Genomic DNA, 26,552 nt, shown 5'->3' with positions numbered 1-26,552 from the left:
GCAGCAGGTTTGATTGGTATCTTCAGGCACCACCTGCAACCATAAGCTGGTCATACAGATAGTGTAATGGTAAATACAAGTGCTCCACCCCCCCCACCCCCCACCCCCAGGACGTACGGGATGCAAATGTTCAAAGCCTTTCTATTGTGGGAGTTCGGGGTGGGGCAGGGTGGGGCGGGGCCACTTTCACAGAATAGGGAATGCTTTTAGTAGAGACTGAGAGGCAGGTACAGGAACAAAAAGATAACACCGGCTTGGTAAACAGGCAGAATCTTCATCCGCCAGCTGGGCTGTTATTGCAAATAATAATTTGTTTTCAAATTTATCAAATGTGCCACTCATAGAAAGGTGCTTTTAGTCTACGGATGTTTCTCATTTTCCTATCTTGACTGTCCCAAAGGCCTCTGTCTGTTCACATACGCAATATGCTGGGTATGAAGGTTTCTCTGGGTCTTGGCTTGCTTTTGAAGTGCCCTATTATGAGGATAGTGTTGAGAACCCCCGTAGGCTAATAATGAAATTGATTGATTGAAAATTATGGACATTTACCCTAGAAGTTGGTCCTGCTCTACTTAGCTTGTATGTTTTGGTTTTGCTTCAGGCAAGGGAGGCAGATATTTTACGGTCTATATGCAAAAATGGATAGCTCCTGTCTGATGTGATACCTGTTGAAGAGACCTGGTGAAACGAGGAACGCTTTGATGTCAAGAATGTTGTTTTGAATGTGTCAGGAGCATTTTGAAGCTGCCTAATAACACTGCTGAACAGGTAAAAAAAAAGTATGTCAGTATAAAATGTTATGATAAATTGGCAAAGGACTCATTACTTGCCCATAGACTTAAAAGCAGAAGTTCAAACTCTTCAGTAATATGCAGAGCGCTATATTCATCGGTGAAAACGTTATCCAGTGTTAAAGGCTCCATCTGGAGTATCGCACCATCTGCTGCACTTCTTTTAACCCCCTGCTGGCTTTATGTTTATTTTATTAGACTGTAAACATTTCTTTGTCAAATTGATTGCCTGGGCTCTTTATATCAGGAATGACAACATGAGTTTCAATGTATTTTCAAGCCTTAATTGGTTTGATTATGTGTGGGTGTTTTTGTGATAATTGGAACGAAAACGGTTTGTATTTTACATAACATTGGCATGAAAAATAGAGAAAATTTCCTATCAGCAAGTCCCACCCTCTGAGAACCTTTGTGTATTTATCTATAACCTCAAACCCAGAAAAAACACCAGGGAACCATCAGAAATGCGTTATCATCATCCATGGGACCAGAGTTCAGCTGGACTCCCTGGGATCCCTACAGTTTGCAGGACACACGTGGCTCCGCCTTTTTTTAGTCTCGACCCCCTACACACCCACAGCTTACTTCTGGGTTTCTGCCTGTAACGGTTGTTTTTATCATTTGAGTTATTCTAACAGGAAAACTAAGAAAGTGTCCATTATAAATGCCATTACCTTGAAAGACTCCCCCATGCAAAGTCTTTGACCTAAGACCTGCTACAGATAAAATTCTATTTTTTTTTAACATTGGGGTTACACATCAAATTGGGCTGAAAAATACTCAGCAGTCTCAGCAGTGTCTGAGTAGCATTTTAGAGGCAACGGTAGCTACAGGTTGAGTTGATTTCAGTTGAAAGCCTCTGATAAGGCGGTGGATGGAACCACAGTTGTTGCATGTAGATGCAAAGCGATCGTTAGGCATGGGGATGATGAGGGGCAAACTCAATAACACTCATATGATCCTTTAATTCATTAAAGTATGAAGGTTCCCTCTTGGCAGGAGAATGCTGTCATATTTAAATTATTCAGAAATAATTGAGGCAGAATGAGTTTTTTCTCATGACCATTTTGAATTGATTGAATTGAGAGTTAATAGATTCCAGCCTTGATATCCTGTACACAAACACAACATTTGAAATAGAATCGTAAGCAAGGTTTAATAGGCAGCATTTCATTGTTACGTTTTATTTGAGTATTGAATAGTGTTTCACCTCAATGGATGAGGGCGCAGTTGTTTTTTTTTGTTCGTTTGTTTTTTTCAGTTTGCACATAAAGCTAAAGCTGCACTAAATGAATGAAGGTCACTGGTTCTTGCACAGACTCGGCTTTCCATTTCATCCCTTTACATAAAACATTTCAAAAGAATTCATTTTCCATCTCCAGAGCCTTTCTTAACAAATTTCCATCCTATATCACAACACTGTTGGGCCGGCATGTCGGAGCTTATCTAACCTGATCCCAGGATTGGCTTGTTCTTCAAATTCCCAAAGTTAACTCCGACAGAGGAGAGACTGCATTTCGATTCTGTGCCCCTCTTACTTGGAATGAACTGCAAAGCATTTTAAAGGTAGATTCATTTATTTATTCTGCTAATTTTTCTTTGATTTTTGTGTTCTATCTGTTGTTACCTCAGCACCATTGTCTTTCCCTCAATGTGTCCCTAAGGATTAAATAAAGTTTGAATGAATGAATTCCTATTGGTATTAAAAAGTTTAAGAATTATTAAACCTCCAAATGACCTGTCAAAACCTGCAGATGACCTGTTTTCGAAAGCAATTTAACTCAAAAATGCATTGTACGATCATTTCCGAATGCCACAATCCTAATTAAAATGAGGTTTATCTATGCAGCAGGGGATTCAGGACGAGAGTGCCCAGCTTTTCCTTTTTAAAATTATTATTAAAAAAGTATTTGATATTCCTAATTTGCCCTGTGAAAAAGTGATGTGCTTGCAAGCTATGTTTTTTCTTTAATATTTGCAGAGTCATAGAGTCGTTTTGAGTCATGTGTGGGAAACACAGTGAAGACATAGTCAGTACATGTATATCCAGTAGCTTTCTAGTGCCTCGGCCACTGACAGTGAAGTAGTTTTTCAAAGGGATATTTAAGGACTTCCATATTATCGTACACATAACCCATAGACCAGGGTGAGGTAATCTCAGCTCTTGCGGAAGCAGCAGAATGAAGTCATTGCCAAAACGCGGGGCATGGAATCACATTAGGAAGAGTTAATGGATAAGAAGGAAGCAATATGGCCGTGCTTTGTTAATGGCCTAACGTTGGGTTTAATGGCAGGCCGTTAATGGGAGATGTTGGTGGATGTATAGCGAGCTTTCCTATGATCCGCCCCAAGCCCACCTAGAGGCATCCCACCACCACTCCTCCCCGAGGGTCGCCTGGCCTGCACCCTCAAATGCATAATTCACAACATAATGGAAGTGATTTCTGAGTGCACTTCAGAAGCCGCTGCTTTAACAGCAGTTCCTGCACCCATGCAGCTCGTCTGCTGATGCAATTTATGACATTTTTAAGAGGGTTTTACGGGAGCTCATGTGGTCTAATGTATAGCAGTGAACATTTGAAAGACTAATGATCATGCCACAAGATCAATTCCAAGGAAACCTTATGGAAAGTCATTTTAGAGTGATAATCACTTTCCTTGTAATATGCTTTATCTCCTCCCGTCTGTCTCTCTCTGAGAAAAATGCAGCAAAATCACTCTCTGATATTGCTCACAGCGTCCCAGGACATATACAAGATACTGACTACTGTTTTCACACCCTTTTCCACATTCTGTAATAAGTGTAAAGCTTAAAAATTTAGCTATTGCTTCCACACTTTACATATACTCTTATAAACCAATCTCTATTTGAAAGTATATTCTCAATACTCAACTAAGAGCATTTATTCATGCTTCCATTAACTTCAGTACAAAAAAAAAACATTTCCGCCCCAGGTACTTTTTTTTTTTTACTAACAATGCACTTTGTTGAAGCTTGCAAATATTTCTAATTTAACAGTTTCAGCTAAATCAAAGTCATATTGTCTCCTTTGATTGTGCTGTCAGCGGCAGTAATTTAAAGAATCTTGAACATTACTTATTGAAATTGTTTTGCAATGGTTTCCTTTTAGTCAAAGTAAAATCTTATACAAAACTCATTTGCTAATCAAAGTAAAGTAACTTCTTGAATCTGTTGGTAAAAACAAGTCTTTCTGTATTCTCCAAGTCTTTATGTACTCTATGTTATCCAGCTTCAAAGCCTGAATGTTAATGAGAATAATGAAGCAGAAATTCAGAGCATACTTTTATTCTCTGTAACACTGAATGTGCAAGAGGACGACTCTGTTGGAAGAGCTGGTGACACCAGACACCTGCACACAAATGCAGGCTGGATAATTTGTTTGCCTGACCTGCTGTTGGCTTTTGGTTCAGTGGAAATAGAGGTGTGCCTTCACTCTTCATATTACTCTCTGTTCGTTTTAGATTTAGGCTCGATGTTAAAGGAAAAATCCACCTTAAAACACTTTAACGCTGTTAAAAAACAGCTATTGGCCTTGTATTTCTGCGGCAGTTTTGTTATTTGGTGGTGTAGTTTTCTTATTCCTGTGGATAACTGGCCAAACGTAGATGACATTATGCCATGTGAAGATATTTCCATTGCAGATACAATGGAGCTGAAAAATGTCCAGCTATCTAAAACATGAACAGGCAGAGATACATATGCTTACTATGCTATGGCTATCACAATCGCTCTCTCCACTTACACGTAAAAACCCGCAGCTGAATGCAGAGCGTTCACATCCGTTCTCTGGGTGTTGTCAGAAGCACTCTGGGAAACGTAGGGAATCACTAACTGAGGGGGAAGCAGACGAGGCAGCTTGAGACAAAGTGGATACACTAAAAAAAGTAAATCACAACACTTCATCACAAAATAACTCCTGGAATGTATTCAACATCACAGATTGATGATATGAAACACTGTAAGAGGATGGATTTTCCTTTAAATATTCAAAAGCAAAATATAGACTTTTCATCAGGAAACCAGCTATTCATTACATGAGTGGCGTAAAAAACACTTGAAGTGAAACTCATCCTTCCTACTCCTTGAGCCCCCCTCTTTTTTTTTTTTTTTTTTCCTGGAGTCTCTTCACAATCCTTGACGAGTGAGAGAAGCAGAAACCTGATCCCGAGGCAGCGAGTCCACACAGGTATTGAGGCCTCCTCAGGATAAGTCTGAAACCAGGGAAAATGGAGCCAGCATTTCAGTCACAAGGCAACAATGGAAACCCGACAGGTGGGACTGCAGGCGGCGTATTAGCCCCGTTCCCGCCTGCCGTCGTCCGTAGGTGTGGCTGTTGACCACACATGATGCAGCAAATGAAGTTGTGCCTGAGGGAGCCAGCTTGCCTATATTCCCCTCTAAAACATGGAATTTTAGACGTTTTTTCCTTTTTATACCAGTGAGAGGGCAGATTAAACTGGTCAGGTGAGGGGAAGATATGCGAAAAACACTCTGGAAGGTTCTTTAGCTTTTTGTCCTCTGTGCCTTTTGTATTCTTTTATTTTGTAAAACCTCCCGAATAGACAGCAGAGTTTCTGTTTTTCAGTTGTTTTTTACTCCTCTATTGATTGATTTTATTTGACTGATTTGAAAATGAACATCTCTTTTGTCTTTTTTTTTTGGTGCAGAATATGCTATGAGAAAAAAACGCTTCCATGCCTCTGGTTGAAGTAGGAGAGCAAATGTGCTTAATAGACTCACACTAACAATACATTGTGTTATACACTCGACATAATTTTCCATCTGGAATCCATCCTCCTCCTCTGCAGAATACAGGCTTGTGTTGCCCTGACAAGCGTGGCTCTGCTCAGTGTAGTCTATGAAAATGTGAGTTTTTGTTTTCCTGCCTGTTTGGCTTGTCTTGTCTCTGTTGGTGTTTAATTATTGAGTTATCTGTCTTGATAAAGTCCGCATGGTTTGAGTAGAATGCCATCTGCACACAGAGAGAAGCGGCGGAGTTGCACATTGACAGTTTCGGTACAAAGCTTTCACTGTAAGATGCAGATTTTTATTCACTGTCACAGAGTTAATTCTTTGAGTGTTGTGTACCTTTTATAAACCCTAACCAGAGGATGGTACCAATTTAGCCATTTCTGCCGTTTCAAAACCCATTCATTTATCAATTTAACTTAAAGGGCGTTTGGAGCAATATATGCAAGCACAGCAGACTTATGCAGTGTAGAGTTTTGTGATCATTATAAATATTTTACAATTCATTGTTTTTGCAATTAGTCACTATAATTATATCAAGATAATGTTTTGCACAGTCATCAGTCTAGTTTAGTGAACACCAAGTTGTGAGAGTAATTTGAAACTCGAAGATGCCTTGAAAGAAATGTCTTGGCAAAGTGAGGCCTATATGTTGTGCAGAGAAGATAACATTTCATAAGTATGAAAATAAATTGCCCCACTGTTCAAACTAATTTCCCATTCCAGTATTTTTTCACTGCATGGCTATGCATCAATTCAGTGTTTTATTAATGTCAGACAATATCAGACAGTCTGTTCCATCATAAAACTAATAAATGTGCTAGACTTATGACAGAGTTTCACATGTAACTTCTAGATAAGAATCCACAGAGAGAGGATCATTTATTAAAAAAAAAATGCTGATGCCTTTAGCGTTGTTCTATACACACACTGGCAGGAGACTATAGCAGGCAGGAAAAAGCAAAATTGTAGAGCACACAGCGCTTGTGTTTGGCATGGTGCTCCCATGATATAGCCTGCATGGCGCACGCAACAAAAGAGTCCTGTGTGAAAAGGATGTTGTGCAAGTCTGCTGTCAGTTATCCATCAGTGAGATGATTACACTCCTTCCCTAGAGAGAAAAATACAGACTGAGATAGAGATGATATGGCTGTGTGTGTCATAAAAAACCTGTTCAACGAGCTGGTCTGGAGCACTTCCTTATCAACAACTGGTATTGCGACATTCGAATACAGTCATATGTCTATCATAGTCAATAACGTACAAGTCAAGAACATACATTGATTTGAAGCATTGTCAAAACAATGGCATATATAGCTCACATATTGCCAAATAGCTGCAAATATCCTTTAGGGATCCGGGTGGTAGACTCAGCAGTACTGTTAGGAGAGCACTCAATTTCATGTAATTCCACCCTACCTACCCACACCACCGTATCACATCAGCTGGGAGTTCTTCTATTTTTCTTGACTGCAAATAATGAAAGATTGAGCTTATTAAATCAGTGATCTCTGCTCATTTCAGGCGCTTGATATGGCTAATTAAAATTCAGTTCTTGTTAAATAATTCAAGGATAGATGGGGACGAAAAGCATAATGTCATTGAGAGTTTGGTTTTCTTTGATTTCTTGCTGCTTAGACAAGCACTGTTCACTACTGGAGTCTGGCCTTTTCTCAAGCATTATTGATCTAGCTGGAGTGGTTCTGTCTGCCCCTCTCACCACTGAATTCTGAAGCTAGGCTATTTGCTATAGAGTCTTTGTGGACATGCGCCATGGGATCACCATTCACTGCACAACCCTCATTTTCAGCACTTAATAAGTTTGGGCTTTTTTTTTTTTTTTTTGGATCTTGCGGTGTGGTGCGCCCGCACACACACACACACACACACACACACACGCACACATACACGCACACACACACACAGAGGGGGGAGGGCGTAAGGTAGCAAAACAGGGATATAGAGAGTGGTGGAGGGAGGTAGCTGATTTCCCTGGTGAGCTTATATCTGAGCTGTCGTCAACTGTCTCTTCTCGGGGATAGAGGCACCTTAATCAGGAACATGAAAGTATCTCCTGTGGTGCTGCCTCCTCTCTCTGTCACTTGCCTGTCTTTTATTTGATTTCCCAACGCCAGAGTATTAGCTAATTTTCTTTTTCCGCGTCCAGTTTGAGGACTTGACTTTGATAAGTATAGATGATTTCAAAACTGGTGAGCCAAACTTATTCAGGTTTCAGAGGACCGAAGTGTCAAAAAATAATTTGTAATGGCGTAGATGTGATACAGTGGTCCTTCTTGAAATAGTTTTATTTAAACTGTCAATCACTATTTTCCATTGCCCCCTCATCATATAGACTAGTGTTGGAACTGATTATTTTTTGCGTGCGTGCGTGTGCATGCATGTGTTTGTCAACGTGATGTCACACTGTTCACCTACTTTTGTTGCAAAGGATTACCTTATCTCAGTAAGCAGCAGGAGCTTTGTCTTCTGTAACTCAACATTTGCGATTAGTTCTCATTGTGTAACAGTGTAATCTGGGGAGATAAAGTCTTTCCTTAATACAGACTCTTTCAAAGTTCTCTGAGAGGCTTTACACAGCTTTATTTGAATATTCAAAATGCCTATTTGAATTTGATATGTAAGGAGTCAATTATACAGGAAATATGATAACCTTTCCAACATGGCCGCGCTTGCAGTGTAACCTGAATATAACTGATTCTTGTTATTGGTGGGGAAATTTTTGTAACTATTCTAATATTCAGCTCGGCGGGTTATGCAGGACTGTTTTGAGAAGTTTGAGTCCAACGCGAGAAAAACACATCCTGGGCCACAGTTGCCAACTAGATTCTGAAAAACATTTGGAAGTTTCCATGACCACTAGAGTACGTTGGCACCGATGAGCCCAGGTACACAATTTGTGGCTCATAAGCTACATGTGGCTGGCAGACCTGTTATTTGTGGCTTCCCCACATAACTCCAAAAATAAATGGAGTTGGAAATCAACACGATTTTGGACAGCACGTATCTATGGCAATAGTTTTCACTTCAAAATGTAGCCTTGTTTTGCACAGAGAGCTCATTAATTCCCTCCTCTAATAGATTTACAGTGTCTTCAGTTTCTTTTCCATCCAGCTTGTGCAATCTCTTCTGCCTGGACCAGAAACCTGCACGTCTAGCTGAAGCTCAGTCAGGCGTGAGAGCCAGTTTCATTAACTTTACATCAGAAAGCCAAAACAAGGAAGTAAGATGACTACATCAGTATGCTGTGTTCACGCCAGCAATCTGCATTACCTTTTCAGTTGGATCAAACTGATGTGCACCCAATTGCCAAAATTTGGAGGTGTATGACACCGTGAAATACAGACACAAATTAACAATCCAGCAATGTGCCCACCTGCTGCACATAGTGTAAATAAACAGCGTTACCTGGATCAGTACGCCTACATTACAATTACGACCCATAGACTGCGGTTCAATGGCATGACAATCAAATCTCAAGTCTCGTCCAGCTAACATCTTAATCAGAAGTAGCCTAAACTTGAGAAATACTTTAGAAAAACAATGCAAAGGACAGAAAGAAGAGAATGTGCGAATGCTTCTGAAGTCAAGGAATAAAATGAGTTACCTTTTTATCCTTTTGACTCTTACAAAAAAAAAAAAAGCACTTACTGAGACAGATCAATGCATCGACTGATGGAAAATAAGCTTTTCATCCACTATAATGTAAGAAGAAAAAAACTCAGGCAAGTTACAGTCCATGATGGGCTACTAAAGTGAAGGGGAATAAATGCATTCCATACTTTTAATTGTATCATAGTCGGCAAGTGGCAGAGATGATCCTGCATCAAGATTGCGTTCGATTACACAATTAAATTTCACTATTAAATGTTGACAGCCTTATTTGAATGCAGGGACTGTATCTCTGTAGGTGAAATGCGGTGGTGTTTGTGTTGTCTCAAATAGTTTTTTATTTGGTGGGTTAGGGTTAGCAGGGAAGTCATAGCAACAACAACAAAGGTAGAAAGCAATGAGAAAAGAAAGTACAGTGAAGCTAAACGTGCAGCAGACAACACCCGTTCAAAATCTATTATTATTACAGATTGCCTGATTCCTCCGTCTGCTTCTTCAGTGCCTGTGGTGGCTTTACAGATGCTCATTACCTCAGCCTCAGGCTAGATGATGCTTCAAAGTAGACAGCTCCTCAAGATGAATGACAAGTATTGGGGCGTTATTAACAATAGCAGGGTGGGACTAACAATAGACTTCGCTGACTGACTCAAGGCAAAAAGTAGCATATTGTAGCTTTACTAAAGTTATATATTACAAAAGCTCATAATTATTTAGTTAAAGTATTGGTAAAAGTAAATCATGTGTGTTTAGGTGGGGGACACATAACGGCCCCCAAGTAGTGAGTAGACATTTCTGGATCCCTGCACCTCCAGAATTGCCCATCCCAGCATTAGATCCAATTGTACACACACAAGATGCAGGGTGCTAGTTGCTACTCTGGTGTAATGTGAACAATGGTAACCATAGTAAAAGCATTTACTTCCATTCAAACAGGATTCAAATTTATGGCACGCAGAAAACAAATAAATAAACCGCCCGTCTTTGCTTCCGTCTGATGAAAACTTCATCTTTGCCCTTTTAAGAATTGATGAGACAACATGGAGTGAAAGTACAATTATTGTTGTTGTTGCGACACAATGGGGGCATTATTGTGTAAAGCTGTTGCTTTTGTGTGTGCACAGAATCACACAAATTCAGGTTTGAATGTGCACAGGACATTTGAGCATCTTGCTCGTTGTGCACTTCCCTGTATATACAAGGGAAATCTTTGTCATTTATTTAATAGATAGAGCCATGGTTGGTCGCTGCTTTGTTGTCACACATTCCCACTGGACATTTGATAAGCTGTGTTTGGTTATTTCCTTAACTGTACCATTCCCTTTCACCTACTTATGCCTTACCGTCAGCCTGGGCTCCCAGAGGGCTGAAATGTGAATTCTAGATATGGAAAACTGAGCAACACCTTATTTTCAGTTGCTCCATGGCAACCTCTTTTCCCCGCGGCCCTCTGGCTAGAACCCCTCATCCCAACTCATTCAGACACTTCTGCTGGCACCCACCTCCTCCCATCCCCCTCTCAAGCACTTTGTCTCCATGGCAATGTTTTGAATGAAATTTAGGGCAGGGGAGGGCTTTTTTTTAAAGGGAGCTGCATAATTGGCAATAGTCTCTAAAACCTGCTTTTCTTAGTGTGTTTAGGCAGATGCTGAGAGGTATTGATGAATGTCAGTCAAACATGTACAGAAAAGAGAACTTTAAAGCATTCAGAGTAAAAATAGATTTTTCAGTCAAAAAATTTCATGCTGTGTTTAAGCTGACCAGATTAGTCCCACTGGAAAGTAATTGAAACTGTGGTTTCACTTTGTCTCTCTCAGTGAGCGGTTTGGAGACTGTTATCGGTCTGTATGGGGAAACACTCGAGGTGCCGTGCAACAATGGAGCTGCAAAACCAGAAGACCTTTTCATCACTAAATGGAAATATGTAAGTCATTTCCCTCATGTAGGTCAATGGATTCAAAATGTTGACGCCTGCCTGACACCCACTTATCATGTCTGAGCCACGCCCAGTCTGAGTGCATATGCTGTGCAATTGACCACGCATCTGTTCCTCCATATGTTACTGCATGAACAGATACTTAAGAACAAACCACTGTATGTGCTTGAACTGTGTTTGAACTAAGAGCCAATGCCATATGTGACAGACATGTAAGTGCAAACTACCTTCCTCTCCAGGACAAAGGAGAGGCAGTTTCAGGAGACCTACTGGTCAGGCAGAAAGACCAGAATGCCACTGTCACCGCCACTGATGAATACAAGCACCGTGTGAGCATGGCCGAAAACTCCAGCCTGCTGCTGTCTGCTGCCACACTAAGCGACCAGAAGACTTTCACCTGCATGATAGTGGCTGGTACAGACATATCAGAATACCCAGTTAATGTGCTGATCCACAGTGAGTACAAGTAACAACTTCCCATTCTATACGAGACTTCTTCTTGTGATTGCTCGGGATATTTTGTTTAAGTGTTGCGATCAACGACGTGAGCAATATGCAGCATTTGAATCAGTAACAATAATGCACTGTTCAATCACACTGTTTTTGATGTGTTGCAGAGGCTCCATCAGGGCTGGAGATTTCTGAAAAAGCTGAGGAACTGGAGATTGGCAAACTAACTAAGGTGGGATTTTTAATGATAAACATTGCTTATACCTACATTATTTTAAGCAGTAAACCATCAAGGGAAATCCCTCACTTGAGCTAAGGTATCTTGAGGCATACCAAAGACCATGTTACTGGAGTAATGAGTTCTTTGAAGTGATTCTCATGAATTAGTAAACAGCAGAATCCCCCCTACTGCAATTAAAAGACCCAAAGGATCTGAGAGGCTTTAGAAATGCTTTGGGCATTTCATGGTCTATTGCGTAGAAAACTAGAGTCCTCAAATGCTGTAGAGGCACTAAAAAGACCTCATTTGCACAGATATTTGGTCAATTAAAAAGATTCAGATTTATTCTAAACTCATAAAATGGTTATTTTCTCAAAATATTTCTAAGCCTGTGTAGAGTGCAGGGGACTGCCATTTTTCTCAAGTTTCATTATTTGCTCCACAGCTGGGGAATTGCAGTGCGCAAGATGCCAATCCAGCTGCAAATATCACATGGTTTAAGAACAAGAAACCTCTGGTGGCTGATGGGAAAGGTGTGTATGTCTTCATCATGTTGCATGATTTTCCAGTGAAATACAACTGAACATCGGAGGGGTGTGGTCGATTTGCGTGTAGATTTCACACGCACGTTTTTTTTACAGACTTATCTTTCTCCTCTCTAACTGGGCCCGTTCCATTATTTTTCAGCTGTGGATTGCAGCCTGCCCTCTGTGTTTTGGTCTTTTTCCGTTAGTCGTTACACCATTGTTTACTAGGGTTATGTTTTGCCGTAATACTGCACCAGTCAATGTTGTTTGTTTTCTTTCTAGGGATTTTGATCCATGCCTCGGTGCAGGTTGACCCTAATACCGGCCTCTCGACCACCTCCTCCATGCTGGAGTACTCTGCTGGGAAGGAAGACACGGATGCCCAGTTCACCTGCGGCACTCAGGACACTGTGGGCGCAGAGCAGGCATCCTCTCCAGTGACCTTCACTATCACCTGTAAGTACACACACAGTCACCAAACTCTGCTAACTGCATTAACTGGTCAAACTTTCCAACTTCTTGTAACTGCTGTTAGCATACTGGCTGTCCTCAGTGGACTTACAGAGTTAATCTCGTCACAAAATTAATGACCGCTTGGTAAAGGCTATTTAATTCTGGTATAGACAGCTATTTAGAGCTAAAGAAGGGTACGGTCACATGGTGTTTTTTTATTAACTGTACTCGACTGATTAAATGTAATGTTTCTGACATTATCCTCACAAAAAATGACATTTTATAAGATGGAGTGTACAGTTGAGAAACAGTACAGCAAACAAATTGGAAAATGTTTAAATGTTGAAAATGTCATCTTCACTAAAAGTGTGGTGCTATTGTTTTCTACTCTAAGGTTGAACTGAATAATGAGACATATTTTCAGCGACTGTAATGTCATTATTTTAGTTGACTAGCATCACAGGCCATTTCAGTCAGTAAATAATTGACTGAATTTATTCAATATGCCATGACTAAAATGTGACAGAACTATTTCTGTCAAAAGACTAAGACTAAATTTAAAGATGCTGTGAACATTAACACTGGCAGACTGTTCATCTGCTCATTAGCCAATAAAGATTCATCAATAAGCAGATTGATGCCCGTTTTATTTTCAGGCTACATTTACATAGTTAGCTTGTTTCCTAATAAATGTTTGCCTCCAGCCAAGACAGACAACAGTGAGGGCATCTTTATGGTGATAATTGATGTGAGGATGAGCCTGTTATGGGAGTGATACTGAACATAGCATTAATGATTAATGCTATCTTCTCAAGATGACCTTTTAGTAGAGCCTTATTAGTGCTAGAAGGCTGTTTAAACACTTTCTTAAAAGAAATATGAACAGTCTCATGTGGAGCAGCAACACTGAGGTTCGAAAGGATTGTTTGGTCCAGTGCCTCAGGATGCGACTGCAGTTCAACCATCTCCTCAGCTGCATTTGAAGATGGCCATAACCAGTACTAGGGCATGATGTTTTAGCTCTCTGGACCACTGTAGCGTACAAGCAGTGCTCGTCTCTGCGGTTCCTACTGTCAGCTGCCTTGGGCACATACAGTCCTCCTCTTCATATACACGCACCCCGCCTCCTGAAGCACATACACCCTCTTGCTCTCTCTCTTACTTTCTCCCTCTGTATTTCTCTTGCTGCTGACTCTACACAGACCCTACAGAGAACATCAGTCTCCAGGTCATTTCTGAGGGACATCTTATAGAGGGAAACAATGTGACTCTGAAGTGTGTGGCAGACGGGAACCCGGCTCCTACCAGCTTTAACTTTCACCTCAAGGTAGACTCTCCTCAATATCCCTCATCAAAGGCTCAAAAGCATTCCTCCCATCCGTATTTGTTACAGCTCTGCATCAGCAAACTTATTATAATGACTACCTGTTCCATCTCTCCGGTGATGCATCGGCAACTAAGCACCTGCCAACGTGTGATGGTCTAAATGTATCATTATGTCTTTGAAGGGAGAGGTGGTGAAAGTGGAGAATTCAGACGCTTACACCTTGACAGATGTGACACGTGACACCACCGGTGAATACAAATGCTCTCTCATCGATGACGCCAAGATGGAAGCTTCTAAGAACATCACAGTCAGCTGTAAGCGACCAAATCACTGCCACGGTGTATTACTAACATTAGGGACTGCTACGCTTTTGCCACACACCAGTAAATTATAAAGATAAAAAAATCCTAATTTGTAATGAACACATTTCAACACTATTGACTCCAGAATGCTCTACCGTTTCATCGTCACTGTGCTGTATTTTTCCATCTGCATTCGTATTTGCTGCTGTGAAGGCACATAGTGTTTGTTGCAGAGAAGAAAGACGCTCTCTAGAATCTCTTTGCCAGCCTGCTGGTCTTCCCATGCTTTGTGATGAAAGTGTCAGCTGTGTTGCCTTTAATGAGCTGCATCTACAAGGATGCTTTGAGCCCGTCACAGGGGTCTAGTATGGTTAACGGCAACAAAGCCTTCACCCTTCTCAGGCTTCTTGAACCATCTTTTCACAGCTCTGTCCTCTCTTTCAGACCTGGACATCAAGTTAAGCCCCTCTGGGAAGATCTTGAAGAGTGCCGGGGAGGCTGTGGTTCTGGCTTTGCAGGTTGATGCTTCTGGAGACCCAAAGGTGTCCTGGACAAAGGTGGGGGAGCAATCACTATATACCAAAGCCTATATAAGTAGTCCCAGCTGAAATTGTGCAATAACTACTTAAAAGAAGAATATTATTAATAGCCGTGATATTCTTTTTTATTTAATTAGGATAATGTTAAGCTGGACAAGCAGCCCGTGTTCAGCAAGCTGACCTACTCTGACTCTGGCCGCTACGACTGCGAGGTGACAATGGGCCTTCTCAGCCAAAAAGCGTCTTTCGAGCTGGTTGTCAAAGGTAAGGACTTGAGTGAGATTTTCCTCAGTCATTTTTTATGTGGCCATGAATGAAATACCAGTGGTCTTTATGCTGCATAACCGTGTGATGTAGACAAATGCAATAATTTTCCCAATCTGATGTAGCTGAAGAGGTACGTCTTCTTTCAGGTGCTCCAGTCATCAGGCAATTGTCCAAGCGGCGTAGTGACGATGGCCGACACAAGGTCCTGATCTGTGAGGCTGAAGGTTCCCCAAAGCCCTCTGTTTCCTGGAGCATCAATGGCACCTCGGTATGCACACACACTCATAGAGTATTATCCCTGCTAATCATCATCATGAAATTCTCCTTATGCTAATTGTTACAATTTCTGAAGGTCATATCTATCAGTTTGATATAATTGCACATGCATATTTTCCCTTGTAATTGGAAGAGAAGATTTTTTTTTATTCAAAGCCACCTTTCTTCCTTCTGTTGCCACCACACAAAGCATGCACAAATTCTCCCCATTTTTCCAGACTTGTTGCACTCTTAGAGGGAAAGATGCTTGCAATGAATAATGATTGTTCAGCACATAATCACATAGGAGCCAGTTGGGAAAAAGATAACAAAAACATTCAGCTCCTGTTTAGACTGAATGGTAGAGACTCGAAGATGTGAGTTTAAACACAAAGCAATCGGTCATCAGTAGGGATGGGACGATATATAATTCAATATATCACAATGTGAGAAAATGAAGAAATGTGACAATATGTATCATGGGACAGAAAAACGTGATATTAGCTATTTTTCACTTTGTAATGACATTTTTAAATTGTTGTTTACATTCTAGCAAGCCATGCCATTGCTAGATAGATTTGTGCCTCAGAAATAAGCATAATTCTGCAGTCAGACAAACTTTTATTTATTGCATCGTATTGTGGTTGTATCGACTCGTGAACCCCGTATCGCGTATCGAATCGTATCGTAAGATAAGCATATCGTCCCAGCCCTAGTCATCAGTGGTCAGCTGCGCTTCAAAGGCTGATGTTTGCGCCACTTTTTACAGTACTTTAAATTGGTTGGGCTGTTGGAGTCAACAACTATCACAGAACCACTGAAGGAGCAAAGATTGCATAGGCTTCACACCCTATAATTTCTGTGAAGTGACGCCCCTTCTGCTCAGGCTGGGGAGAGATCTGGAGATTCCTCATTAGGTTACATACTATACTTGCAATTTTCCTTGCTTAGACCTAAACATGAAAAAAAACAACAACAAAAACTGAAATATGAGAGAAATGGCTCAAATTTGCCTTATGCAAAATTGCCTCCTTAAGCTCTTTGCCTCAGCGGTGAGAAAGAGCCCTTGCTGACCCTGCTGGTCTACTCCATTATAAAGTTTTCCCAAGCTAACTTTGTATTGTTGTTTAGCTAACTCTGCCCTTTAGATTGATAAATATATTTATTAGCCACAGATATTCATGTTGGTGACTCATTTAAAGAAGCATCTGGTGAAGGCTTACAGTGCTGTATTTTTTAAATTATTTTATGCATTCCTCATAAATATCACCATTATAAACGATGGAAGATAGTTGTTGATTTAGTGTTATAAACGCTGAGATCTTAACAATTAGGCAGCCCTCCTAATTGGGTGCAGATCTAAACCCGCTATAATTGGACCCTGAGGTCAAATTAACATTACGATGTTCATAATTCCTGTTTTCACGCTTTCAAGAACTGTTAAAATGCATTGCATTACCTAGTGTATTGAGAATTCAAGTGTCAATAACAGTTTTAAATACTTTAAGATCAAGGATGATTGGTGTGAATGAAACTGAGTTCCACCTATTAACACCCAAGTGCTGTGATAGCACAGTGTTGTTATAACTAAGAGAATTGGTGAACCAAATATTTAAATCATGAACTGACTTAGAACACTACAGTTAAAGAAATCACTGAGCTACTTCCTGGTAAGTGAATGTACCCCTGGTACTGGCGTGACTGTCCCCTTTGCAGGGCTAAAGAGGCATCCCTTAATTCCCCTAAGCACTGTGCATTGCAAAAAGCGCTACAAACTAACCAACGAACCAACGAACACACAGAGCCGGCTCTTCTTGAGGTGCTCCTCCCAGGCGTCTAATAATACACCGAGGGCTGAAAGAAATGAAGGTTTCTGGAAGCACTGCATTCAGAATACAGTATGTGCAGAATGCTTAGAATGTGTCTGTCCTTGTTTAAGCTTAAAACCATCATTATTGCTGAAGAATCAATACTGGTTGTCATAGAAATGTATGTTCTGAGAATGTTCTGCCCATATCGCAGCAACAGTTTGTCCCACTGCGACAACAGCAATAAAATCAATAGGTAACCAAGGGCAACATCTGGATGTTTTTTTCCACAAAGTAGCCAAGACATAGCTGCCATTTCTATCTGCAGCAGGTAAATGTACAACCAAGTTTGCCATTTGGAACCTCTGAAACAAAAAACACGTTTCTACAGGTATATTATGGAACAGCTAGTAGTTATACGGAGCAACCAATGGTTCCTAGAGCAGCAAAGAAGAATCACATGTTTCTTCAAATGAACTGGTTCTATAAAAAGCATGGTTTACCTCACAAAGACCCTCTGAAGAACATCATGTTACACTGAGCAGAAATAGGGAGGTGTGACCCTGCAGAGGCAGTCTATTTAAGCTTCCTTTTTATCAGACTCTGTCACGAAGCCAGAAAACAATGTGAGGTTCATTGTCAATGTCTTGGTCGCGAGGCAGTCCTTTCTTTGCTCTACTATTCACACTGTACTGCAGAGTGAGTGAAAGGTTCCCTGCTATGCGTATAGCGGCTTGACACTGTTAGCATTTCCCTAACTGTCATACTTTTCAACTTAACTGGTCCAAACAGCTCTAAATGTTGTTTTTTTTTTCAAAGAGTAAATTTCTTCATTTTCTCTGAGGCTCACTCATTTTATTATGCACCAGATTGTCATGAAGACAAAAAAGCTCTTGTTTTTTTGCGGAGCACCTGTATGTGCACTGATAGCAGAACCACACAATAAGACAGTGTGAAATGATGTGCAGCCTTTTTTGCATTACATAATGGGTGTGTGTGTGTGTGTGTGCGTGTGTGTGTGTGTTCATACACACATGTAAACGTCTATGTATGTAGGCTTGTAACAATTCTTCTCTATTCTTTCTATGTCTAACCATTGTATTTTATATGTGCAAATAAACTCTAACTCTACCTAATTAATCAACTCCAAAGGTGCGCTGACCTCATTCACTGAGTGACAGTGCATTTGGGAGCAAACGCACATTTCAGACAAAGTTTATTCTCTCCCCTCTCAGTGTGTGATGTGGCATCCTTTAACGCCTATTCAGAGAGAATAATATAAGACTCAAAACACAAGCTTAGAAACGGCTATTTACAAAGTACACACATCCTCTTGTATATGTAAAGGATGTGAAAAGGGTGTTGGCAGTTTGCCTTTGTGTCTGGGGTTTTCCCTCCGAGACCCCAGTGTCTATATCCCAAAGGCACACGCGCTCTCTTTGTCATCCCAAGGCTGAGTGACACATAGATCCAACACCGCCCCCTAGTGGTGTGAAACAGCATTATACACTCACTCTCTCATTTTGGCCTTTTCTACAGCAGCTGGATCTTCTGATATCTAAAGCTATGGGACGATTTATTATTTCTTCAGAATTACATACCATGGCAGATTTGTTAAACCCAAGAAAATGTCAACTTGTGTCAAACTACCTTAATACTAACAAATGTGTTTTTCTCATGTTGTTCAGCTGGATGAGAGTCCCTTCATCAATGGAAAGATAACGCACAAGATCACTGTTGTGCCTACTGCGAATCTGACTGTCTCTTGTACGGTGTACAATGAGCTTGGCCAGGATAGCAAGGCCATAAATGTGTCATCCTGTAAGTACAAAGTGGGAAATTGGGAGTATGGCCTTCAGCTTTCCTGCCCTTCACATTTTCCCTAACGCATAACTAAGTAATCTCGCCTTTGTTGATCTGTCCTTACTCTCTGCTCACTAACTCTCTGTCTGCATGTTGACTTGACAACGTTTAGTGTTGCTTTACATTAATGGTTCACATAAACTTGATGTAGTGGAGGGCATCGGTTTACACACATTTTTATTTGTGGAATAGAGTTTACACACCTTTTTTTCTGAAGTTTTATGACATGAATTGATAGTATACAACATAGTAAGTAGAGTCAAGTTGATCTCAGTCATACAGCGTAAGGACTTTTAAAGGGAAAGGCAGAAATAAATGGTTTTCTGGAAGTATTATTGATTTTTAGTTATATTGGTGGTTGTTTGCCTTATGATGATCACCAAGTGGAGGTTGTACTTTATCCGCCTTTTTATGTATCACTACATCACTGTCACTTACCTAGCCAACTTTAATCTGTGCATGCACTCAGCTCACTTTTGGGTACACACTCTTCTCCATAACTCTACAGTGCTGCTGTCAGTCTTTGCTTCCTCTCATCCCTGTGTGTTTGGGACAGCATTTCACCTCTCTTCTCCCTTTACTTGGTGTGTGTATGTTGGGATGCTGGACTCTATCCTTTCCCTCTCTGAATCGTGTTTTTGATTTGCATGCAAAAGTAGCATAAAAGTAGTGTAGAGATCTTTTTTTTGGTTTGGTTTGGTTTGTTTTTGTTTTTTGGTTGGACGTTAATGTTATTTTATATCTGATTTCAGTATTTGAGGAGGTGAGAATGGATAAACAAGGTAAGTTGTAGCGGTCTTCTTGCTTGTAAGAAAGGGGAGAGGGGGCTGAAAAAATACTGTATTAACTGAAAAAGAAGCCTCTTTTATTGTACATTCATGCTCTTTAGAGCTTTAACACCACCTAGGGCTCCTGTACTACGAAATCTATCTTTGGACAGTGTGTTGCTGGTACAGTAAATATTTGCTCATGGCTGCTTTGAAATGTGAAATAAATAAAATTTAGAGGAGTAAGAGGAATGGAGCTACCAGCATCCTGACAAAATCTCTCTATGTTGTCCATTCTCTCAATGGCTAGTGAAATGAGTCATGAATTAAGGATTTCCATCATGTACATTTAACTCTACAAGAGTCATAATCATTGACAGTGTGGGTGTGTCCATTCATCAATGCATTTATTGAACATAATGCTTGCTTCCCCTTGACGTACATTGATCAGGCAGGTTTTTCTTCATACTGAAAGTTGTCTGCAGGTCTCTGATGTTTATTTTTGTATCTTTGTTACAGACCAGTCGGATGACAGCGAGCAAACCAAGTTGGTGGTCGGACTTGTAGTTGGTCTTCTCATTGCCACTGTGCTTGTAGGCCTGGCATACTGGGTGTACATGAAGAAATCCAAGTGAGTCAACATCAGCTTTTCTACAAATCAGAATTATGTTACATTGAATATAATGTGTTTTTAGTCAGAATCAAAATCACTTCATTTGCCAAATACAATAAATGTTAAGGAGTTGGTCTCGGTGATGTTTGTCGTCTCAATCTAATTTACTAATATAAATACAATGAGGAATACATGGCACAGGGACAAAAGCAACTCCCATTCAGTGCAATGAGACAGGGACTGATATACAACAGACAGCAGCAGATACACAATATACATTCATCATTCTATCACCATGTGCAATTAATGTTTGTTTTATACAAATGACTATAAAGGGAGGGGTTATCAGCATGCCAGTGCTGACAAGTGACAATGTTTTATTCTAACAAGGCAAGGAAGCTGGAAGACTGGTGAAAAGGAGAATGGATCTTCTGAGGAGGAGAAAAAGCTGGAGGAAAAGGTGGAGGAGAACAGCCAAAAAGCTGAGGTGTAAAGAAGCAGGAACCATCCTTTGGGAATGTGAAAGGTACAGGACAAAACAGGCGCATTTTTATATATAGAGGTTTACAATGTATAGCATAAATAGACACGCAAACATCTAACAAACAACAAACTGACAAAACACGTATACAGAAGGGAAATGTAAATAAGGCTCTCGGTAAATAAGGCTTAATTTCTTCATATTTTCCAACATAAGCATAAATAAAGCACGGATGATGAATGCATTTTTCATTTGTTATTTTTCTCGTAATTATTCTCTCGTAAATAACACGGTTTTGATTCATTCTTTCCCCTGCAGTGAGGAAGCGATAACAAGAAGCTTTTGCACATCTCTCTTCACCTCTGTCTTTGGGGAAAACGAGCGGAGTATTTGGATGAAGACCATTTGGATTTGGTTTCAGGGAGAATTTCCCTTAAAAGCATATCCACGGATACTGTATGTGATATACATAACTTGTCTGCACTACTGATACATGTGTAAACTTGTCTACTATTAGGTTTCATATCCATTAGAAGGGATTTGGGGAAACTGAGGAAATGCAAATTTTTGGTTTGTTAGTTGATACAAGTAGAATTACTACTAGACCAGTTGCCTTTGCTGTAAGGATGTGTTGGCCTACATTAGTCTACGTTTGTCTCTTTGACCCTCAAAAGGCATAGGAGGGGCAGAGGGACATCGCCATCGTTGCTTCTTAGTTTCATATCATCACAATCAAACAACTTCTGCCTTCAAAGTCGGTGTATTAAATCTGTTTATTTGTGCATAAAGTTCAGTTTGTTTGTCCATGCATGAAAATGTTGAAATTGAGATGAAACCGCTGAAAGGGCTAAGGGTATATAGTTATACTCGGCATTAGATATAGATGGTAATATGATTTACGGGTTATGAGGCATATTTCCCCTAGCATTGCAGGAAATAGGCGATGTGCCACAAAATTATTTGATGTTACATGATTTTTGTTTCTTTGTTTGTCTGTACCTCTTTACAAAGTATCAGGAGAGAAACGTACAGACTCTCAGTTCATTCTGCCTTTCACTTGTCATTATGTAGATCGAACATTATCACTGCGACACAGGTAGATTTTTGAAAGAATCTAAGTCATAACATTTTTATTGGCATTAGTTTGATTGCACAGATTGTATTACATACAGTCATTGTTTCGTTTCATACTTTTCCTTTATGAGAAATCCTTAAAAGCGTAGGAGTGAAAAAGATGTCTTTTTTAGGCTAGTAATAAGTGTGTTAGTGAAATTCTCAGTTGGTGCTCCTTCTGAGGTATGAATCATTTCTCATATAAGTACAGCCTCGTTTTGTAATTAGTGAGCACACCACTTGCTTGGAAAATAGCTATCATGATATACTTGCCTTCTTTTGAAAATCTACCTGTAATTGCTTCAGTTTGTAATGTGCACTAGGGTTTATGTTTTTCATGTCAAATTTGTGTAGAATATGATGGAAGATACGCAGCTGTACATGTCACAATTTTGGTCAGGGTCATCTATGAGCATTTACTAAATCTGAAAATGTGTCAGACCAGGATGTAATTGTGAAGTTTGTGATTTTCTTTTTCTTTTTGCTATTTATATTGTTCAAGATTAGAAATCCTGTTAGGCAAAATCAATAACTGTCACATGAGTCATATCTTAGATTGAAACAATTGATAACAATTACTTGCAGACTTCACAGAAAGTAATTCAGTTCTGAGTCATCAGTAGGTTGCTCAGCGTCTGGTTGAATATTAGATTCAGCATGTGATAATCTCAGACTTTCAAGCTGCTGTTTGTTCCCTACGTTGTGTAAAACCATCAAATTGGAAGAATGACCAAAGAAAGTGAACATTGCCATGCAAGTATTGTAAATATCTGACATTTGTTTTTGTACTTTTGTTTAAAATAAAGTGTACATTTGGAAAGGTTATGTCCACAGAATGTTATGTTGTTATCTTTGTCATTAATGAAGCCTTGATAGCCTTATTCAGTCTGTTTTCCATTACTCACTCAATGGCACATTGCTCCTCTTTTGAAATAAACTAAAAGGCAACCCTGGTAAAGGCCGAGTTCAGATTTTAGAAATTTTTTTCGCTTTCATAACATTCACAGGAAACTTGGGATAATGAGGTAAAAAACTAGAATTCTGAGTGGGCAGAGAGAGTTGAAAAAGGTGAATTTTCTATATACACTATTCATGAATAAACAATGAATTCTCAATATAATTATGGAATTAGATTAAAAAAATTCTTAAATTTAACAAATCTCCAAAATGGAAATAGACATCCATATGGAATTATAGACTTTAGAATGTTATTTTCCAAGTTTTCACACATTTGCAGTAGAAATTATGCTAAATGTATTATATATTTGTTGCGGTTTCAGCCACTCAAACGCCATGTTTGAACAACGGGCAACATGCGCCTTTGGAGACAAGTGAGAAAAACTACTGTCTCTGGACACAAAAATGATCAGAAGTACACTTTCTGGATTTTGCTGAAGGCAGGAAAAACAAGGATGTTACTACTGCAATAGATTCGGTAGTGTACAATATCAAGGCTGCCATCTATATATTTATAAAAATTGGCTTCATAGCAAAAAGCTAACAAGGCTGAGTAAGAGTTGAAGGAAGGGTGAGGTCTGATGTAACATTTCAGGGGAGGTGGAGTGTCGGGTAGCAACCTAAGTACAGCCGCTATGAACAAAGTGGACTCCATGGGTTTAACTGTGCTTTAAAATAGGTGCAAGTTGTGCTTCTAATCATCTCATCAGATTAAAAGTAGTTTAATTTAGAACCATTTTAGCCCATTTTCCATTAAGTTACAATATTATACTGTGGTACGATGGAATCCTTGGAACCTCTACTTTCATTTGGCACCTGTGTCACCGCAGAAGCTTTAACACAGTGTCATAATTTACAGCATAATGTAGACGCCATTACATCCTCTGACCTACCAGCCCATGGAGTGGAGGGGACACCTTCAACATGAGCACCTTCAACTGCAACAGCAATAGGGCAGAAGCATGTTTGATCTGATGATGCATGTTGGGCCATGCGGGCCTTTCTACGTTGGGGCATGAAAAGAAGAAGCCTTATGAGCTTAGTAGAGCTTTGTAGCATAGCAACCTGACAAAAATCAAACATCTTAAATAAAAAATGGAACTAAATCTAAGTCAAATTGATTTTCTTCTTCACAAAGACACAGAAATTCATCTTAAACACATTATATATTTTCATAGAGAGGTCAGAACAGGGTCATCTGCAGATTGAGCTGGTGGGGGTTCAGTGCCTTACCCAAGAGCCCTTGGGTAGTAATAGTAGGTGCTGTAGATGAATAGTTATTCCCTTTAACCAGCTCCCACTCAGCTGATTGGCCTCTGTGTCGCAATGGCCAGTCTCCCAAAATGAAATGAAAACTGAGAAATGTAATTGTTTCAGTCAGAATCCAGGCGCCTTTGACCTCAACACCAGGCGGTCTGCAAAACACAAAATAAAAGATGAGCTTCTGCTGCCATCCTCTGGTCAAAGAGCATAACAGGCAGGAGTGTAGTCATGGCAATACACAGGTTTGCAGAACATAGCCTCTTTTTGCTCTGGGCACAGAGACTGTACTCATATTTTCAGCCAAGCTAAGCTACCTTTAATTAATATAGCATGGGTGGGTTGCAATATCCCCACCTCCTAAGAAGTCTACTGTTCTTAAGTATCACATCACTGATAGCAGGGTCACTTTTCAGAGATGTGCAGCGAAGGATAATAGTGTGAGTTCCAAAGCTTTTCACTCCTTTCACTGCTGTTGACCTTTCTGGAAACACTTTGTTTGGATAGTCCGATGTTGATACTCAACTAACTATCAGGTGACAAAAAGTAGATGTTCGACAAAGTGTCACTATTGCACCTGTGTACCTATTTGGTGCATCTCCAACCTTAACCCTCACCCCATTTTAGACCTAAACCAAACCCTAACCTGACCCTATTTCTAACATTAACCCCACCTCTAAGATTAACCCCAGCCACGACATTGAATTGAATATCTATAGACTACCTTTCACACAGTTATGAGTATCACTTGAAACTCAGTAGACTTTCAGTGACACGTTATAGTCACTTGATAGGAAGTTGAAAATCAGCATTGGACTATCCAAATAAAGTGTGACCTCCTTTCCTTTCTCACTACTATTAATTTCCTACCAGGGATCTTGGAGGATGTAGTGATCATGCAGGAGATGAGGGAATGAAGCTTATTTTATTTCACAGGATAACCTATTTGGAAGTAGCCGCAGGTAACTTTGGATGCTTGATTTAGTTCATCTGAAGGATTTTGGCAAATAGAGTCTCCATAAACTCATTAAAGGCGAGAAATAAAAATCAAAAGTTTCAGCCTACTTAGGTCAGTTTGGAGATACTGACATTCAAAAACTGCAGGAAACAAAGTGCACACCTGTTGCTCATGAGGTCGGCTACTGTAGCGTCATATTGCTTCTTCTTCTCTTTCTTCTTTTTTTTTTGCAAAATTGTATTACATTATAACAAAATAAAGTGTTATTTATTTATAAATGAGGAATTCCACCAAAACTGAGTGTTACAAAAGTAGGTTCAAAAGTTCAAATCTAAGACTTTATTGTCCAAAATGGTCAATTTGGTTTGCAGTGAGGCATAATACACAATACACACAATAAAAAATATACAGGACTACATGCAAGACTTATTATAATGAACAATTGAAAGAGCAGCCTGAAAGGAGTAATTCTCCCCACAAGGAACGACTAGGGCATTGTGTGACGCTCTGGGCTTTAGGACTTCTCTTACATAGACATCATTGAAGGTATTATCACTGAGGGTTTTCATTTTCAGTCTGAGAAGGCAAGCATCAGTTTGACAAAAGATGTCAAACAAAGACATCATAGCCCTGTTCAGATTAAAAACCTTCATAAAAATATTATCTCTATTCAGACTTTTTTACAAATTGAGTCAGTACGATAATCACAAGTAGTTAGTCAATAATGGTTTCCGAATATTTGTAACGCTTCACAAATTCAATATTCTGACCTTTGATACAAGTTGCAGACTTATAGACTTATAGGGCGTATTTCCTAAAATTAGTTGTCCTGTTGTTTTGGACACATTGAGATGTATCACTACACCACTGTGGGAATTACCCAACAAAACACTCCTACATTGTATCATGATGTTGTAACATGCTTATGATAACAGTGTAATCAGTGATTTTCACAACGTGCCTGTCCTGATGATGACCCATGAAGTCATTGGTGTAGAGAGTGTATGGGAAACGGGACAGGACACAATCCCTGAGCTGATCTAGTGGAAGATGAGGCATTAACCTACTTTCACCCTCTGAGAACATGTTAAAAAACAATCAACAATCCAACATAAAAATTAAAATGACTATGTATTGGGTAAAGCACGCTGCCATGTTGTATTAAAGCCAGAAAAACATCAACAAATTAAAGCCCAACGTGTTCCTAGACCATCCAGATGCTTTTACAGAAATGTGAGTAGGTTCACACTGGCATCTTTCTCCCCTG

At 39.9% G+C, this 26,552-nt stretch overlaps 1 protein-coding gene across 1 annotated transcript in view; it reads left to right on the top strand.

The window, feature by feature from the left end:
* The window catches only part of LOC139916869 (CD166 antigen homolog A-like), a 33,823-nt gene extending 10,893 nt beyond the window's left edge, over positions 1–22,930 (top strand). Inside the window, exons 2-16 of the mRNA XM_071905890.2 lie at positions 11,007–11,113; positions 11,365–11,581; positions 11,743–11,807; positions 12,241–12,328; positions 12,605–12,778; positions 13,978–14,102; positions 14,284–14,416; positions 14,849–14,961; positions 15,081–15,207; positions 15,357–15,478; positions 18,962–19,094; positions 19,889–19,918; positions 20,423–20,534; positions 20,907–21,042; positions 21,316–22,930. Of these exons, the coding sequence (XP_071761991.1) occupies positions 11,007–11,113; positions 11,365–11,581; positions 11,743–11,807; positions 12,241–12,328; positions 12,605–12,778; positions 13,978–14,102; positions 14,284–14,416; positions 14,849–14,961; positions 15,081–15,207; positions 15,357–15,478; positions 18,962–19,094; positions 19,889–19,918; positions 20,423–20,534; positions 20,907–21,009 (1,649 nt within the window). The 3' untranslated portion in view covers positions 21,010–21,042; positions 21,316–22,930. The remainder of the gene's footprint in view (positions 1–11,006; positions 11,114–11,364; positions 11,582–11,742; positions 11,808–12,240; positions 12,329–12,604; positions 12,779–13,977; positions 14,103–14,283; positions 14,417–14,848; positions 14,962–15,080; positions 15,208–15,356; positions 15,479–18,961; positions 19,095–19,888; positions 19,919–20,422; positions 20,535–20,906; positions 21,043–21,315) is intronic.
* Positions 22,931–26,552: the final 3,622 nt, after the last annotated feature.

Source organism: Centroberyx gerrardi, chromosome 6 (assembly GCF_048128805.1).
Source record: "Centroberyx gerrardi isolate f3 chromosome 6, fCenGer3.hap1.cur.20231027, whole genome shotgun sequence".
In the NCBI taxonomy this organism is placed as follows: domain Eukaryota; kingdom Metazoa; phylum Chordata; class Actinopteri; order Beryciformes; family Berycidae; genus Centroberyx; species Centroberyx gerrardi.
The sequence above is the reverse complement of the archived record's forward strand: the minus strand, read 5'-3'. Positions and strand labels throughout refer to the sequence as shown.